Genomic DNA, 15410 nt, shown 5'->3' on the forward strand with positions numbered 1-15410 from the left:
CCCTTTTGTGTGAATTCATTATGATTCAGTCCTCACTTATATGATACCAAGATGTTGTGATTATATCAGACAGTTGCTTACAAACAGGAGGGTGGGAGTAAAATGACATATAAAATCTTCTAAAGATTTTAACATCTACAATACTCTCAAAGTTATCAGATTCCCTTTTGCCAATGCAAGTATATGTTCTGCAAGAAGGCTCACTCCTCCATACCAGTAAGCCTCTGCGGTTTTTTCCTTGGTCACTACCTCCAAGAATCCCCATCCTTTATTCTTGCGGTTTACTCCTCTCATACTCCATATCACAACTGTGATGTTGCACTCCATACTCTTCATGGAAATATGCTTATAATATGGATATGACATAACTGAGATGTACTTTATGCAAGATGGGTCTTGTAAGATATCATTGGAAAGATTATGATTTACTGAATGTGATTATCCAATCTGTATGCTTGTATCCTTTCTGTATCTAAAGTTAGGAATATGGACTGTGTAACAATCACAACTGGGTGTGTATTGGGAAGACACTCACCAGACGACAGGCCATCAAATGTGATGAGCCATCAGGAAGGGACAACAAAACCATGAAGATACTACTCTCTCCTCATCCTGGGAGGCGTGTGTGTGTGGGGGGGAATGCAACTGTTGTCTTGTCACCTGATACTAAACATTATCTGGGACTTCTTGCAACTTTCCCCTAAGGGGGGCAGGGGGGACGACACAAGTTTGGGAAACAAAGGATTCCCACCTTATGGAAATCCTACTTAAGGGTGGGGAGGAAGACAAAAGGGACTCCTCTGCTCCATGGCCTGTCTGCCAAAGAAGAAAGACTGCTAAGGTCACCCAAAGGGAAGGCAGGGGACGACTCCAGACTGAGACAATGGTCCAATCTGAAAAGAAATATAACTGGAACTCTGATCCACAGAGACTTTACAACTTGCCTAAAATAACATTTAGGGTAAGAAATTAGATTTTGTAATCTGTTTCTTAAGTATATTGAGTTTAGCTTGCGTACTCTCTTTTATTTGCTCAGTAATCTGTTTTACAAATTCACCTTTTGTAGTTAATAAACTTATTTCTTGTTTATAATATAACCCAGTGTACAATTCTAATTGAAAGGGGTGATAAGAGGCTGTGTATACTTTCCTCCACATTGAGGGAGGAGGCGGATTTCATAATATACCTTTGGGTCTGCACTCCAAGGGAGGTGGACACCTAAGTGCTGGGGCAAGTTCCTGAAGCTTAGCCTTCATAGAACTGATCTCAGTGTCTGTTTCATTCTGCAGTTTGGCGTGGCCCTGCCTGTGTGTGCTGGAGGAGGCTTAAGAGAATTGCTTGGCTCAGCAAGACAGGTAAAAAGGGTACCCAGGCTGGCAAATAGACAGGCTCAGTGATATCTCAGCACATCAGGTGACATCCTAAAGGAGGCAACCAGTCACAACCGCCACCTTTGTTCTGACTGAAGAGTCCTAAAAGGATTTCCCTAAAAGCCTCGTCAGTGCTACTTTTGCAACATCTGGAAGAACCTCTGCAGAGTGGACAGGCTCCTTCTCACTCCATAGACCAGGGGTAGGCAACTTATGGCACGCATGCCGAAGGCGGCATGCGAGCTGCTTTTCAGTGATACTCACACTGCCCAGGTCCTGGCCACCCATCTGGGGAGCTCTGCATTTTAGTTTAATTTCAAATTAAGCTTCTTAAACATTTTAAAAACCTTATTTACTTCACATTCAACAATAGTTTAGTTATATATTATACACTTGTAGAAAGAGACCTTCTAAAAACATTAAAATGTATGACTGGCACGCGAAACCTTAAATTAGAGTGATTAAATGAAGACTCAGCACACAACTTCTGAAAGGTGGCCGACTCCTGCCATAGGCTAAGCCTATTGCTTCAATTCCCTCCTCCTTTCTGGTCTGAGAAGTGGGAGACCAAACTGGAGACTCATGCGGCAGTGAGATGTGGTAGGCCCAGGGCTGGATCATTCAAACAGTTTTCTAGTAAATAAATACAATACCCTACACCCACTGAAGTCAGTGAAGTTTTGTCACTGATTTCCAACAGTGAGTTTTGACATCTTGGACTGGTAAGATCAATATGCTGGATTATTATTAGGCTTCAATCAAGGTGAGTTTCTCTTGTTCTCCTTGGCAGTGGACGCACACAGTTCACTTTTTAAAAGAAAAGAATGTCTTCACTTACCTGAGGATCGTGGACAAAGTTCTGAGCATTCGGTTCTTGGGACTAACGGAAGAGTAAAGGTCTGTATCCCTACTTCTTCACGGTGTTGCATTGTTACCATGGCACAAAGGCGTGACAACGGCAAGGTCCCTTTTGCAACCATCTGATCTCTGACATTAGGATAATAGTACCTGCGCAAGACACACAGACGCATCAACCGTGACATTTTGGTCAAGCTGTAGTAATTACTGGCTCTCAAGATTGAATGCTCATCAGCTTTAATTCACACATCTTCAGATATTTTCCTATATTTAGAGAAACCCACACAAGGGCAATTTCACAAAAAGGTGAATATTCCAAATACTCCAGATATGATAGTTCTACAGCTGTACTGATGTGACAGGCACAGGTCACCTATCAATATTTCAAGTAAAAACTGGGATCTAAAAGAAAACAGGAGAATGGACGAGCACAAAGTAGACCAAACAATAAAATGTATGTAAATTACTAAGAGAGTCTATTGCGAGACAATGAAAAAAGGATTTAAAATCAGTAACAATACCATGAAGTTTGTTCTTGGAGCACCAGTTTACCAGCAATACAGAAAATTTGAAAATGATGACGAGACGGTTTTTAACTGTGCTCTATAGCTATGAACTAGTTTTAAAGCCAATGCATTCCACTGAACAATAATCAAGTCAGGAGAAAGGTAAAAAAACATGCACACACTTAACTGTGATTTCAGTAGGGAGTAGGGCCCTACCAAATTCATGGTCCACTTTGGTCAATTTCACAGTCATAGTAGTTTAAAAATCATAAATTTCATGATTTCAGCTATTTAAATCTGAAATTTCATGGTGTTGTAACTGTAGGGGTCCTGACCCCATAAGGAGTTGTGGGGAGTAGGGTGTGTGTAGGGGGGCACAGCACAAGGTTTTTTAGGGGGGGGTTGTAGTTCTGCTACCCTTACTTTTGCGCTGCTGCTGGCAGTGGCACTGCCGTCAGAGCTAGGCAGTTGCAGAGTGGCAGCTGCTGGTCAGGAGCCCAGCTCTGAAGGCAGAGCTGCCACCAGCAGCAGTGCAGAAGTAAGGGTGGCATGGTATGGTATTGCCACCCTTACTTCTGCACTGCTGCTGGCTGGGCGCCTGGCAAAGAGCCACCGCTCTCCAGCCGCCAAGCTCTGAAGGCAGCGCTGAAGTAAGACTGACAATACTGTGACCCCCTTAAAATAACCTTGTGATCCCTTTGCAACTCCCTTTTGGGTCAGGACACCCAGTTGGGAAACGCTGGTCTCCCTTGTGAAATCTGTATAGTACAGGGTAAAAGCACACAAAAGACCAGATTTCACACGGGGGCGGAATGAGGGGACAGACTGACACGACGGGACAACGCACGTGATGGACCAGATTTCACAGTCCACGATGCATTTTTTCAGTCATGAATTTGGTAATTATTATAAATTTGTCCTTCCCTTTTCACTTGTGCTAGGTCCTGTCAACTGAAAATTCAGCTGATGGAGAAAGTAACAATCTTTGCGTGGTTAGCAATCCACACTGTCACAGGGACATTATATCTGTTCTGTGCTGGCTTCCCATCTACTTCTGGATGTATTCTTGAGGTGCTGATTTTATTACAGAAAGATGTATTCTGTCTGGCACCTAGCAGTCTCTGTGCCTGAGCACCGCACCAACAGTGGAGATCTGCTGATAGGTTCTTCTTGACAGTTTCTAGATTTGAAACTTGGAGAAAGGCCACAGGATGCTTGCAGTGATGGGTCCTTGGCTCTATTACACATTCAGTTGGCTCACAAGAGCCTGAGTTTGCTGCAGCAAAGCTTATGTATTAGCCAAGCCTTTTCTTTGGACTGTGATGCGCAGTAGAGGGTCATACAGTGTGTAAGATATACAGAAGACAAAACTCACTATATGCAAACAAACATTCACACTACAATCTCCTAAAAATCAGTGGCTCAGTGGAAAGAAACAATAAAATAGCAGCATAAAATAACACACATATGCCACTTTATTAAGAAAGGGAATTTAAGGACACACGGATTATTTAAACCCAACGCAAAGATCATTAAACTAGTTATAAAGTGACAGTACAATTTCCCAGTGACGTCAAAGAATCAGGTGATCAGTGTCTCTGGAAAAAATCAGGTAAAAATTCCCTCTCTAAATGCAATCTTTCAGAGGAATAAAATGCATACTCCATAGTGACATCACTAATGTATTGCTTGGCAGGAGATTTTCACTGTTAGTCACTTCTCTAGTCTCACTGTTTTCTGAGTGGCGAGGAAATGGATCTTTATTCTGTACCTGCACCAGATTTCAAACTGGATTCCTCCTCCTCCTGCTAATCCTTGTGGAGAGAATGCACTGAGCAGGAGCCTCTGTACTGGGACATCAGCAGGTACCAACAGGGAATGATGATGCTCATCATTAAAAATGGGATCAGGGATGCACAAAGTAGTTGCTGAGCGGAAAGTCTTTAACTTAATGCCTACAAAGTCAAACAAAGCCAGTTAAATATTTGATCCCAACTTTATATATCCAAGGAACAAGATGGCAAGCACTCAGATTGTAATCTGAAAACAACCTACTGTGACTTTGCTTAAAAGCTCATTGTCCAAACTCTCTCCCCATGGAACTCTTAAAGAAATACCTGGATGCTACAGAATGTAGTGCTGGTGACTCAAAAATAACACTGAACTAATCCCACAGCAATTGTTCTTCAGTGTGCTCTGGGAAGTGTTGTCTTCTGGATGAGATAGAAATCAGAGGTACAAAGCACTAACAACCGTAAACCTCTGACTGCCAGAAGAACTAGCCCACAGCTCTTTTAGCAAGAGAAGAGAGATTAACCCAGGTATCTTGTCCCAATTCCCGCTTCAGGAATTTTATATATACTTAAAATTCCCCTGCAATTTCAACTGCATATATCATTTAGTCCTAAGACTTTCAGTTAAAGCAAGTGCCATATTTCAGCCACTGTAAAAGTGAAATAAGCCCTATATAGTCTAAGTCAGTTTATGGACTTTTTCCTATAAAGTCTTATGCATGTGAAGTCTGCATTGAAATCAATGGATTACTCACTGTGTGTAAAGTTAAGCACATGCTCATATCTTTGCAGGATTGGGGTCAAAGTTTATAAAGTGCTTTCGGATCTTCAGGTGAAAGGTGCTAAAAATCAATGGACATAGGACCCGATACCTTTTACTGAAAATCAGTGGGAGTCTTAACATCTACCTCAAAGAGTGCAGCATTTAGTTTGTTGAGCTGACCCAAAGTTAGCTGTACATTGTCTTTCTGCTGCACTAGCCATATCAGGGAAGCACAGAGATACAGACACTGTACCCAGGGAGCTAGAACAGAAACAAACAACGCTTAGCTAAAGCAATGCTTTAAACAAAATCCTATCACAAACCAAACTTACCATTTTCATACAATTCAGTCCCTTGTAACACACTGGAGTCAGGCTCCTGAACTGGAAAATAGTATTGCACATAGCAATCAGCCTCTCCCCAGACTGTGGACTGTAGGGGAGTGAGCCCTTTAACGTTCCCCACATGAATCTCAAATGCATGCTCCATCAGTCCTTCCACCTCTCTCTCCAACTGCTAAATAAGATAAAGGGAATTCCTGTGAACAAGAGAAGCACCTTGGCAATAGTGTACAAGAGCTACATTCCTAAAGGAATGAGAAGATGAGGTTCATCACCCTGACACTGACATTGCATTAAGTCATTTCCTCTATAGTTTATATAAACATTTAAAACGTTGTAGCAACTTTTGTCTAGAAAATGAGGAACACTCCTTCCCCCAACTCTAACTGTTCATACAAGTCTTTCCCAAACTCAGGAGCGAGACCTCTGGGAGAATACCAGACTTGTGTTAGGTGCACATGGTGCAGAGGGTCAGGTCTTAGACATTATAAAGATGGACACTATAGACTATTCTAACATAGACGGAAGCAGTGGGGATGTAGGAGAGGGTCAGCACTGATATGATGGGAAGCTATATGACCCTGGATCTGGTCCGATTTCCACTGCAAACATGCTGTTGTGAGCAGGTTCTTTAAGCTCTCCTTCCTGCTCCTGAGGCACATGGTCCATAATACAGCTGGACAAAGCATGAGATCATATGTACAGGGCTACAGGCTCAGAAAGGCAGTTCATCAGCCCAAGTTACACGCGTCTCCTCTCACAACACAGTTTAGCTGCAAGAGTACGTTTCCAGGTCCAAGAGAACCACTAATGGACACAAAAATATGGTTTCCTGGTAGTGAGTGTGCAGGTGGGAGAAGCAACAATAAATTAAAACAAAGGAAAAAAAGAAAAAGAGGAAAAAAACAAGAGAATGGGATAAACGGGAATGGAGACACAAAACAGGGAAGGGTGGGAAAGGACAGGAAATAAAAGCAAAGTATAGATACGGCAATTGTGCCATTGCTTGGAACGAGGGGTAACAATGTGACAATCCACTGTAAGATGGGCTCCAACAAAACATAAAGACGAGAGACCCTGGGTTTATCAAAGATAAACTGAACGAGGTGAGATTGGCCACTGTTGGAAGACAGGATATTGAACTAGATGGACCTTTGGTCTGACCCAGTCTGGCCATTCTCATGTAGTGAGTCTCTAAAAGCCAAAACAGAAGTTATGGGAGCATACCACTAAGTGACTCGCAGGGGGAGGATCCAGAGAGTGGGGAGGCCGCTGCATGATGGGAGGTACAGTTTCTTCTTCATTTTTTAGTCTCTGCAGTGCCACTATTTGATCAGCTGAACCCATTGCCAGAATGACCCTTAAGCTCCCATTTTTATTGCCTGTAAAAACATCTATCACAGACATATAGCTGTCCACTGCAACCACTGGATACTGAGCTTGAAGCAGCAGGCGAGAAATCTTGGGGTCTCTGGAGAGGAAAAAACTGTTATCAGAACAAGCCACTAAGGTATCACATGTTTAGATATAACTTGTTTCACCTTAAGCCCTTAAGGCAATAAGACAAGCCAATGTATTAACCCCCCCCCCCCTTTTTTTTTTTTTTTTTTAAAACAAACAAAAAACTTTGGTCTTACAAAGACCCATCACAGCTAAGGAGACTGCTTTCCCTCCCCCGATCTTTGGGCTTCACATCATACTGATTCCCCGTTCTGGTGGATAGGAGAAACTAACTTCACCAGCTAGCAGTAGTGGTCTCTGGGAAATGAGGTGAAGTGCTCTCAGCTACTGCCAGCCCAGCAAATGAAGGATGAGAATTAGGAACCTGTCCAAAGATCCCCATTTAGGAGCACAGCATACTGCCACTAGACTACAAAAACAGCCACTGAGTGTATGATTTTACTAGTTAAAACCACTGAAAAAGAACAAAAAGATGGGTGAGAGTGGAGTGTTCCACAGAAACACCAAGGCCTTCAGTGGTAGTAGTTGGAAGACATAGCAACATGTATTTACTTCTTGATAAATCCCAGTGTCTAATGTGCACGGAACTGAATAATAAAGCACCTTCCACCTAACTGAAGACTAACCGATTTGCTCCTCTGTTTAATTTGACCGAAACATCAGGAACCAGTAACTTGAATTAAAAATAATATATTTTGTGTCCTTTATTTTGATCAATTTTAAATCACTTTAGGCAGGTATTGCTTGAACTAAGCTGCCATTAAATTAAGGAAGGAAAGAACCAAACCCCTAAACAAAAGAGGAAAAAAGAAATGTTCAGGAAAGACCACCTGAAGTTGAGCTATTCAGACAACATTTTTATATTAGAAGCACTAACCTGTGCTATGTAAACTGACAGTTCCATGGTAGTCTTAAGGATAAGATCACCTGCTTATTTCAGTAACAGTTTGGGAAAGAACAGATTGAAACAAGTGGAAGGCACTGAATATTGTTTATAGCGCACATATCAATTTCTATTCTAATCCAATGTAACTAATGATAACTATGAACGCCACGGCTTGCTCTTTGAGAACGGTCAGGTTGATCTGCTACAGACATATTTTCTTACAAACAGAATGAGTTAAGCTGGTTTAGTTGGACAGCACTGCAGCTGTCTTCATTTCTTCTATGGGCTGTTCACTGGTCAACCTCTTACTTGTTTCTGCACCAAAACAATGCTGTGCGAATGGTGGATTTAAAGCAGTGAAAATCATACATTTCACATTAGTGAACAACAGTGGGCCCACTGTTGCTTGTCTTGTAGATTTTACTGTTACAAATCTAGGGCCTGACCTTGCAGTCATCAGCTATGGCAGACTCCTGCACCCATGTAGTGCCCCTTTGAAGTGGGCTCTGCACAGACTTCTGAATCCACCTCCAAGGATCTGATTGTAGGATCGGAGACTTAATATCAATGTTACTTTAGCAAAGTCCCAACAGAGAATATAGTTTAGCAATTATATGGATCAGACATTTTGCACTGTGGACAAAGCCTTTCCAGTCTGACCAAGAACACGTGTTTTAGAGTCTGGCCCTCAATTCTTGAATCCTACAATGCAGAGCAGACTCTTGCTGCAGGCTGCTGTAAGGACATACGTTCCCTTTCTTCCCCTTGCCACTGGTCAGCACATACCCCACACTCTGGTCAAAAACAGAACAAAAATTCAAGAGCCTGTTTACTTGAATGACATGTAAAATTGATGCAGAGGAAGCTTCACCAATCCTAGTAGTCTGTCGCATCCGGGGGTTCGCATCTTGTTCCAGGCTTCAATAACCATTACATTGTTCTTGAGTCTCTCCAGATGTTTGGGAGTTAACGAAATAGGCATCACCTAGTATGGGAGAGAGTTTACTGCACAACTAGTAAATGAAGCAAACTGCATTAAAACAGAAGGGGAAGCTGTTTGTCAAACGCAGAGTATTCTGTTTTAACAGAGGAAGATTTCCCTAGTGGTCTGAATGCTGTTAGTTGGAGATCCAAATTAAAAATTCAGTTCAGGCTTGTCTACTTAGTTTTGGTAGAATTAGAAAACGTACCATGCAAAACAAGGTGTGATTGAGATGGCAAGTGATTTTTATTCAAATTGCTTTAAACTATTTTTTTTTGCGGGGGAGGGGGAATGAAGGGGAGTGTAACACCTATTTATCATAAATACCAGTGAAATGACTTGGGATAAAAATATGTCTTTGATATGCCTTTCAATGAAACCACACCTTCAATTAAGGCCTGAGGACTCCCACAATTCACATCTCTAAGACTCCCAATGAATCCTGCAATAAAACTGGGGAAAACAGATTTGACATTCCTGATATTTTTAAAGGGAAAAAACCCCAAGAAAACAAAACAAAAAAGTGGGATTTCTGCTATAACAATTTGGTCAAAATGATGTAAATACAACAGTACACCTCTACCCTGATATAAAGCACCCCGATATAACACGAATTCGGATATAACGTGGTAAAGCAGCGCTCGGGGGGGGCGGGGCTGCGCACTCTGGCGGATCAAAGCAAGTTCAGTATAACGCGGTTTCACATACAAAGCGGTAAAATTTTTTGGCTCCCAAAGACAGCATTATATCAGGGTAGAGGTGTATGTGAAACATAGCTGAGTTTGTGTAACAACAGAAGTCTAACATTTTGGAATTTCCTGGCTAAGACTTTTTTCCCTTAACATTGCATTAACTCTAGCTTTTGTGCTGACTAACGCATATAGTATTTGAAGATAAAACAAAATACAGGATTATAAAGAAATAAAGTCATCCCTCCAACCATACAGTATTGGACACAACATTCTAAGCATCTCTTTCCCATCCCACAAAGAGTAGTTGCCTTTTTTTCCTTGCTTTATTATATATGGGCTTCCTTGTCTACTTTCCTCTGGTATTTTAAAGGTCTTGTTTACTGTTTGGGCAATTCCAGGACGCACTCACCTGCATTTCACAGTTTGTAGTATGACCAAAGTAGTAATAAGAGCACTTTAATACATCAGAGAGAGATAGTCAGAGAAGTCCTTATGGCTTGTATTAAGATAAAAACTTGGGCTTTGGAAAAAGTTTGCCCCCCACAGGAATATGCAATTTAGACAGCATAACAGGGGAAGTGTGTGACTTGCCTGAGAAAAGCTAAAGGCAGGTTGTGTTGTACCCCACATGACAGCAGATCTTGTTGCCTCTTCTGTGCTGAACAGTTTGCAGTTTAAATACACATTACAGGAACCATGGATTCCAGAGTCTCCAGCAATAAAATCCTTTCCATCAGGCACCATTAACAATACATGCAATAATAATCCATCCTCTTCCGATGCATCGATTTGTGTCATCAGGTTACGGGACGCAGACAGTGGCATGGATGGTGGTGACTGCAGAGCCCCTGTTCTGGGTACTTCTGTTCTCTTTGAGGAGTCCTGGTTACTTTCTTTCAAAAGCCGAGGGCTTTTTGCATGTATAACATTTCTGTCAGCTTCTTGTAACTTAACCCCTGGACTTCTGATGGCATAAACTGGGGCTTGCTGGACAGTACTAGCTGACCTGGCATTGGCACTGGTAAAGTCTTTGTTGTCAGCTGCAAGCTCCAATGATACCTGCATTATATAAGGAGAAAGTATTTAATCAGAATATCTGCCCTCTATGAAGGACAGGGCCAGCAATATCAAGTCAGAAATATATAGCATACTTGGTTCAACAGCTGCATTAATTTTCCTTACCGAACCCTAAAAGCTCATTCATGGATGTATGTTGATCATGAATCTCAACTCTTATTCTAAGAAATCCTACAGAAAGATTTTCTGAATAAAGTGATACCTCCCTAACACACACACACACAAAATGAAGAAAACTTGTACAATTTCAAACGTATACAATAATACAGTTTGAAAAATTTTCTTGACACCAACTAGCCACAGTAAAAAAAACAAAACAAAACAAAAAAACTATCTCCCATTGAGCACTTTATCTGGGCATGTCTATACACGATTTTTGTTCACATTATATAGCATTATTTGATCACAATACTTTGGCATTGAATTTCTCCCTTTCATTTGTACTTCCTTCTCTCTTCCTATCTCTTCCTTTCATTTTTCCCCTCTCCTGCTATGGTATCTTTGTCTTTGCCTTCATCTTTCAGTGACTATTCCAGTTTAATTTTTCTGTTTTGTAATATTTCCTTCCCTTCATTTCTCCCCTCTTCATTTAAGGCACCTCTTTCTACACTCCCCTTCCTTCCTCCTGTTCTCTGTCTCTTCCTCCTTCGCCACTGGATTTCCCCATTCATTTTACTTGTCTCCAAATCTCTCCCTCCATTCCCTCTCTTTCCTGTCATTTGCTCAATACACTGTATGTCCCCCCCATTCTATTCCTCCTTTCTCATCCATTCCTTCATCCCTCCCTCCATTCTTCTCCTTTCTCACACTATCCCATTCTCCCTTGTAACCAACACAGTCATGCTTATCCTTCTATTCACTAACTCAGCCCATACACAACGGCCTCAATCTCTATACTGCCACTAAGTGGCAAGTAGATCAGTTCCCTGGCCACTCTACTCCATAGCTTCCCCTGCTCTTTGGAGAAGAGGATCTGCCTACTCACCCTGGTCAGCGGGGTTTTTCAAGCCTTATAATAGAAAACACTTGCCATTCTGGTGGACTACAAAAGTAACCGAATCAACCTTTGCTTATATTCCCCAGGGATTCCCCAGCTCTGTAGGGCTGAAATTCCCAGGTAGACTTCCTCCTCCTTCCCTTCCCCTCAACTGGATGGTTCTATACTGTACTCCGGTGAACTATAATTAGAATTCCTGGTTTTAAGGTTACAAGTGTCTCCCTAAAGCCTTTGTAAAATACACCTCTACTCTGATATAATAGTGCCCTCGGGAATAAAAAAATCTTACCGTGTTATAGGTGAAACAGCGCTATATCGAACTTGCTTTGATCTGCCGGAGTGCGCAGCCCCCTTCCCCCCCACCGAGCGCTGCTTTACCATGTTATATCCAAGTTCGTGTTATATCAGGTCGCGTGATATCGGGGTAGAGGTGCATATATATCGTGGTTCTACTCTACTGTACCCACAAACCTCCAGCTTTAAGATGTGGCATCAGAGTTAAGAAAAAAAAAAAAAAGATATTCAGCCACCAAAATATAACCATAGAAGATGATTTAACTCAAACATTTTATGGGAATTTATTTACCTTTATAGGTCCAAGCTGTGTTTGACCTCCGTCTTCCTCCACAGGTAGCTCACAGCTGACAGTGAGCAGTTCAGACTGGATAACCTTCCGCAGTGTAAGAGTTGCTGAGCCGATTAGCATCGGCTGAGGACAGGAAAAAAAGAAATTAATTCTAAGATTTCTGAAAGATTTGCTGATCAGGAAGAAACTCAGGAGTAATTGTGAAGTGACAACTTCTGAAGACGCCTGTACACCACTGTTCTCCTTTTCAGCACAGAGTCCCAATGTTATAGTAATACAAACCCAGCTTGTATAGAACTAAGGTTTCCATTAGTTCCTGATCCAGGAATCACCACGAGATGATGGCAACAGGGAGATCTCAATTTCTGTGAGAATTCTGGATCACTGCAAGATTCCAGGGATGGAATATGATTTTGTACTTACCAAGGAGACAAATTATTCATCGTTTTCCATTAGAAAAGGATTATGAGGGCAGATGGAGAATGATATGTTTAATGTTATTGCAGATTATAACAAAATCTGAACTGAGTTAACCCTACTCCCTGATTTTCTGTAGGCAGCAGATTACGTGAATGTGATTATTTACATGTACCCATTTATCCAAAAGAAATATACATTTTATTTTTCAAATGCACAGGTTACTCTAGTGTTTCCCAAGCTTTTGAAAGCTGAGTTCCTCCTTCAAGAAAATGAAACCAACCATGCCCCCTTTCAACCTTGCTGTGTGTTCTTATGTATACACCTTCCATGCAGCAGCACTGGGATATGTACCACATTGAGAAATGCTGGATTACTCATGTCTGTTTGATGGTTAATGCTTAAATCCACCCCCTATTCCTTAAATGGCAATACCATGATTTTAAAGAAGGGTGATGGAGAAACATATTTGGGCTTTTCAGTCTTGAACTGAGATAGCAAGAGGAACACCATATTATTCCCCTAAAAGCAACTGCACATACCTCAACCCCTTTTAAAATAGCTCAGTAGTTATTACTTATTAAAGCAGCAGCCCATTTGGATGCCATCAATTTGTCTGTCTTTGTCTTGTGATTGAGATTAGAGCAATTCCAATACAGCACTGCAGATAATGTACAAAGGACATCAGATTGTACAAAAGTATTTGAGTGCCCAAAACACATACATATTTGCTTACACAGATTAACTCGTGGCAAGTACCTTTTTCTGTGTGCTTTTTCTCATGTAGATTTTGAAAGCAAGATCAGAGTTCCACCAGTGCTCTATCATCATTCCACCAAAGTGAATAGGGAACACAAACCGCTGTTGAAATTTCACCACTGTAAGGAAGATTGACAGCTATGAGTGCTTGTCTGGACTTCCATGAAATTGAAAAGCAACAGAGAAATCTTCCGTCTGTATGTAGAGGGTGGGCAGGACTAGTGTGCATGTGTCAAGTCTCCAGGGGAGGAAGTTCCAGCCCACATCAGGATAGCACGCAAGTACTCTGTGCATCTCTCAGGCCATATAAAGAGAGTGGATGGAGTATGAGGATCAGAGTCAAGGGTTTTTGCTGGAACCTTAAAATAGAATATCTTGAGTTTTCAGCTACTCAATTCTCTTATAATGGAAACTAACTTATCTTTTTGCAGGAGTAACAAATGCTCAGCCATACCTGTGCATTAAGTTTTCCACTGGGGGCAACAGTCTGCTATTGCTATCTAATTTATTCCTTCATTTTTAAAATTAAACTCAATTATGTTTAGATCCTCTCTCCCTGCAGGAGAGTGTTCCATCTCCAAAGTCCCTGGGGTCCTGTGCACTGACCAACTATCCTGGGTCAGATGCAACTTATGCAGGTTCACAAGTGGATGTTTTGGGTCTCCCTTCCACAAAGCACAATAAAATATCAGAAAGAGCTAATAAATTTTAAGAGGCGTAGAATTCAACACAGTTGAGATTAAGAAAAAAGAAAAAAAATTCTTACCTTCGCCTGTGATTTTACTTGAAGCTATGCGAATCACTTCTGTTGTTAGGGAAATCTGTCCTGTTTCATTTTTGGAGACTCCCACTGGAAAGTGGTACTCAATGAAGAAAGTGCTACAAATGAAAAAGAGAATTAAAGATCCCAGGCTTTCCGCGGTGTAGTGCCCCTAAGGCCATACACAACAGGAGTAAACTTTGTAGCCACAGTGTCCACAAGCCCACGTTATTGGGCCCATGGTTCCTTCAATATTAGTGGACTACAGTTTTTTTTATTGCACGTTTTATTGCTACTGAGACTCGGTTAAAGAACTACAGAGATGAAAATGAATTTATTCTCCAATATAATGCAATATTGTTACTTACACAATATCCAAGAACAACATTTGTTAAATTAGAGTTAAGAGGTAGGCAGGGTCTCCCAGGATCACAATGGGCATTTTGACTTCCCCTACGGTGATCTTCTGGTCTGGGAAGAAAGTCCCTGCTTGCAGCTTCCTGAACAGGCCAGTGTTCCGAAAGATGTGTGTGTCATGCACCTTTCCAGACCAGCCAGAGTTAATGTCCATGAAATGCCCACAGTGAACCAGAAGCACCTGGAGAACCATTGAGAAATACTCCTTCCGATTAATGCACTCGGTGGCTAGGTGGTTTGATTCCAGAGCTGGAATGTACGTGCCATCTATTGCCCCTCCACAGTTAGGGAAGACCATTTGTGCAAAGCCATCTACCATGTCATGAATGTAGCTCAGAGTCACAGTCTTTTGCAGCAGGATGCGATTAATGGCCCCACACACTTCTGTCAACACAAGTCCAACAGTCAACTTTCCCACGTCGAACTGGTCAGTGACTGATAGGTAGCAGTCTGGAGTAGCTAGCTTCCACAGTGAAATCGCCATGCACTTCTCCAACGACAGGGCAGCTTTCATTCTCATGTCCTTGCACCGCAGGACTAGGACAAGCTCATTACTCAGTCCCATGAATGTGGATTTCCTCATGCGAAAGTTCTGCAGCCACTGCTTGTCATCCCAGACATGTATGATGATGTGATCCCACCACTCAGTGCTTGTTTCCCGAGCCCCAAAGTGGCATTCCACTGTGGTCAGCATGTCCGTGGATGCCACAAGCAATCTTGTGTTGTAACTAGTACATGTGGCAAG

General features: G+C 41.8%; 1 protein-coding gene across 4 annotated transcripts in view; it reads right to left on the reverse strand.

Annotated features, from left to right (window-relative positions):
- The window catches only part of C2CD3 (C2 domain containing 3 centriole elongation regulator), a 78057-nt gene that overhangs the window by 49528 nt on the left and 13119 nt on the right, over nt 1-15410 (reverse strand). For all 4 annotated transcript variants that reach the window (XM_050930242.1, XM_050930233.1, XM_050930252.1 and 1 more), the window contains 9 exons: nt 14255-14367; nt 13489-13607; nt 12313-12435; nt 10244-10711; nt 8812-8963; nt 6859-7102; nt 5623-5806; nt 4506-4689; nt 2209-2378 (listed from right to left, as the gene is read on the reverse strand). In XM_050930242.1, the coding sequence (XP_050786199.1) occupies nt 2209-2378; nt 4506-4689; nt 5623-5806; nt 6859-7102; nt 8812-8963; nt 10244-10711; nt 12313-12435; nt 13489-13607; nt 14255-14367 (1757 nt within the window). The remainder of the gene's footprint in view (nt 1-2208; nt 2379-4505; nt 4690-5622; nt 5807-6858; nt 7103-8811; nt 8964-10243; nt 10712-12312; nt 12436-13488; nt 13608-14254; nt 14368-15410) is intronic.

The sequence above is a fragment of the Gopherus flavomarginatus genome, chromosome 1 (assembly GCF_025201925.1).
Source record: "Gopherus flavomarginatus isolate rGopFla2 chromosome 1, rGopFla2.mat.asm, whole genome shotgun sequence".
Classification (NCBI taxonomy): Eukaryota; Metazoa; Chordata; order Testudines; family Testudinidae; genus Gopherus; species Gopherus flavomarginatus.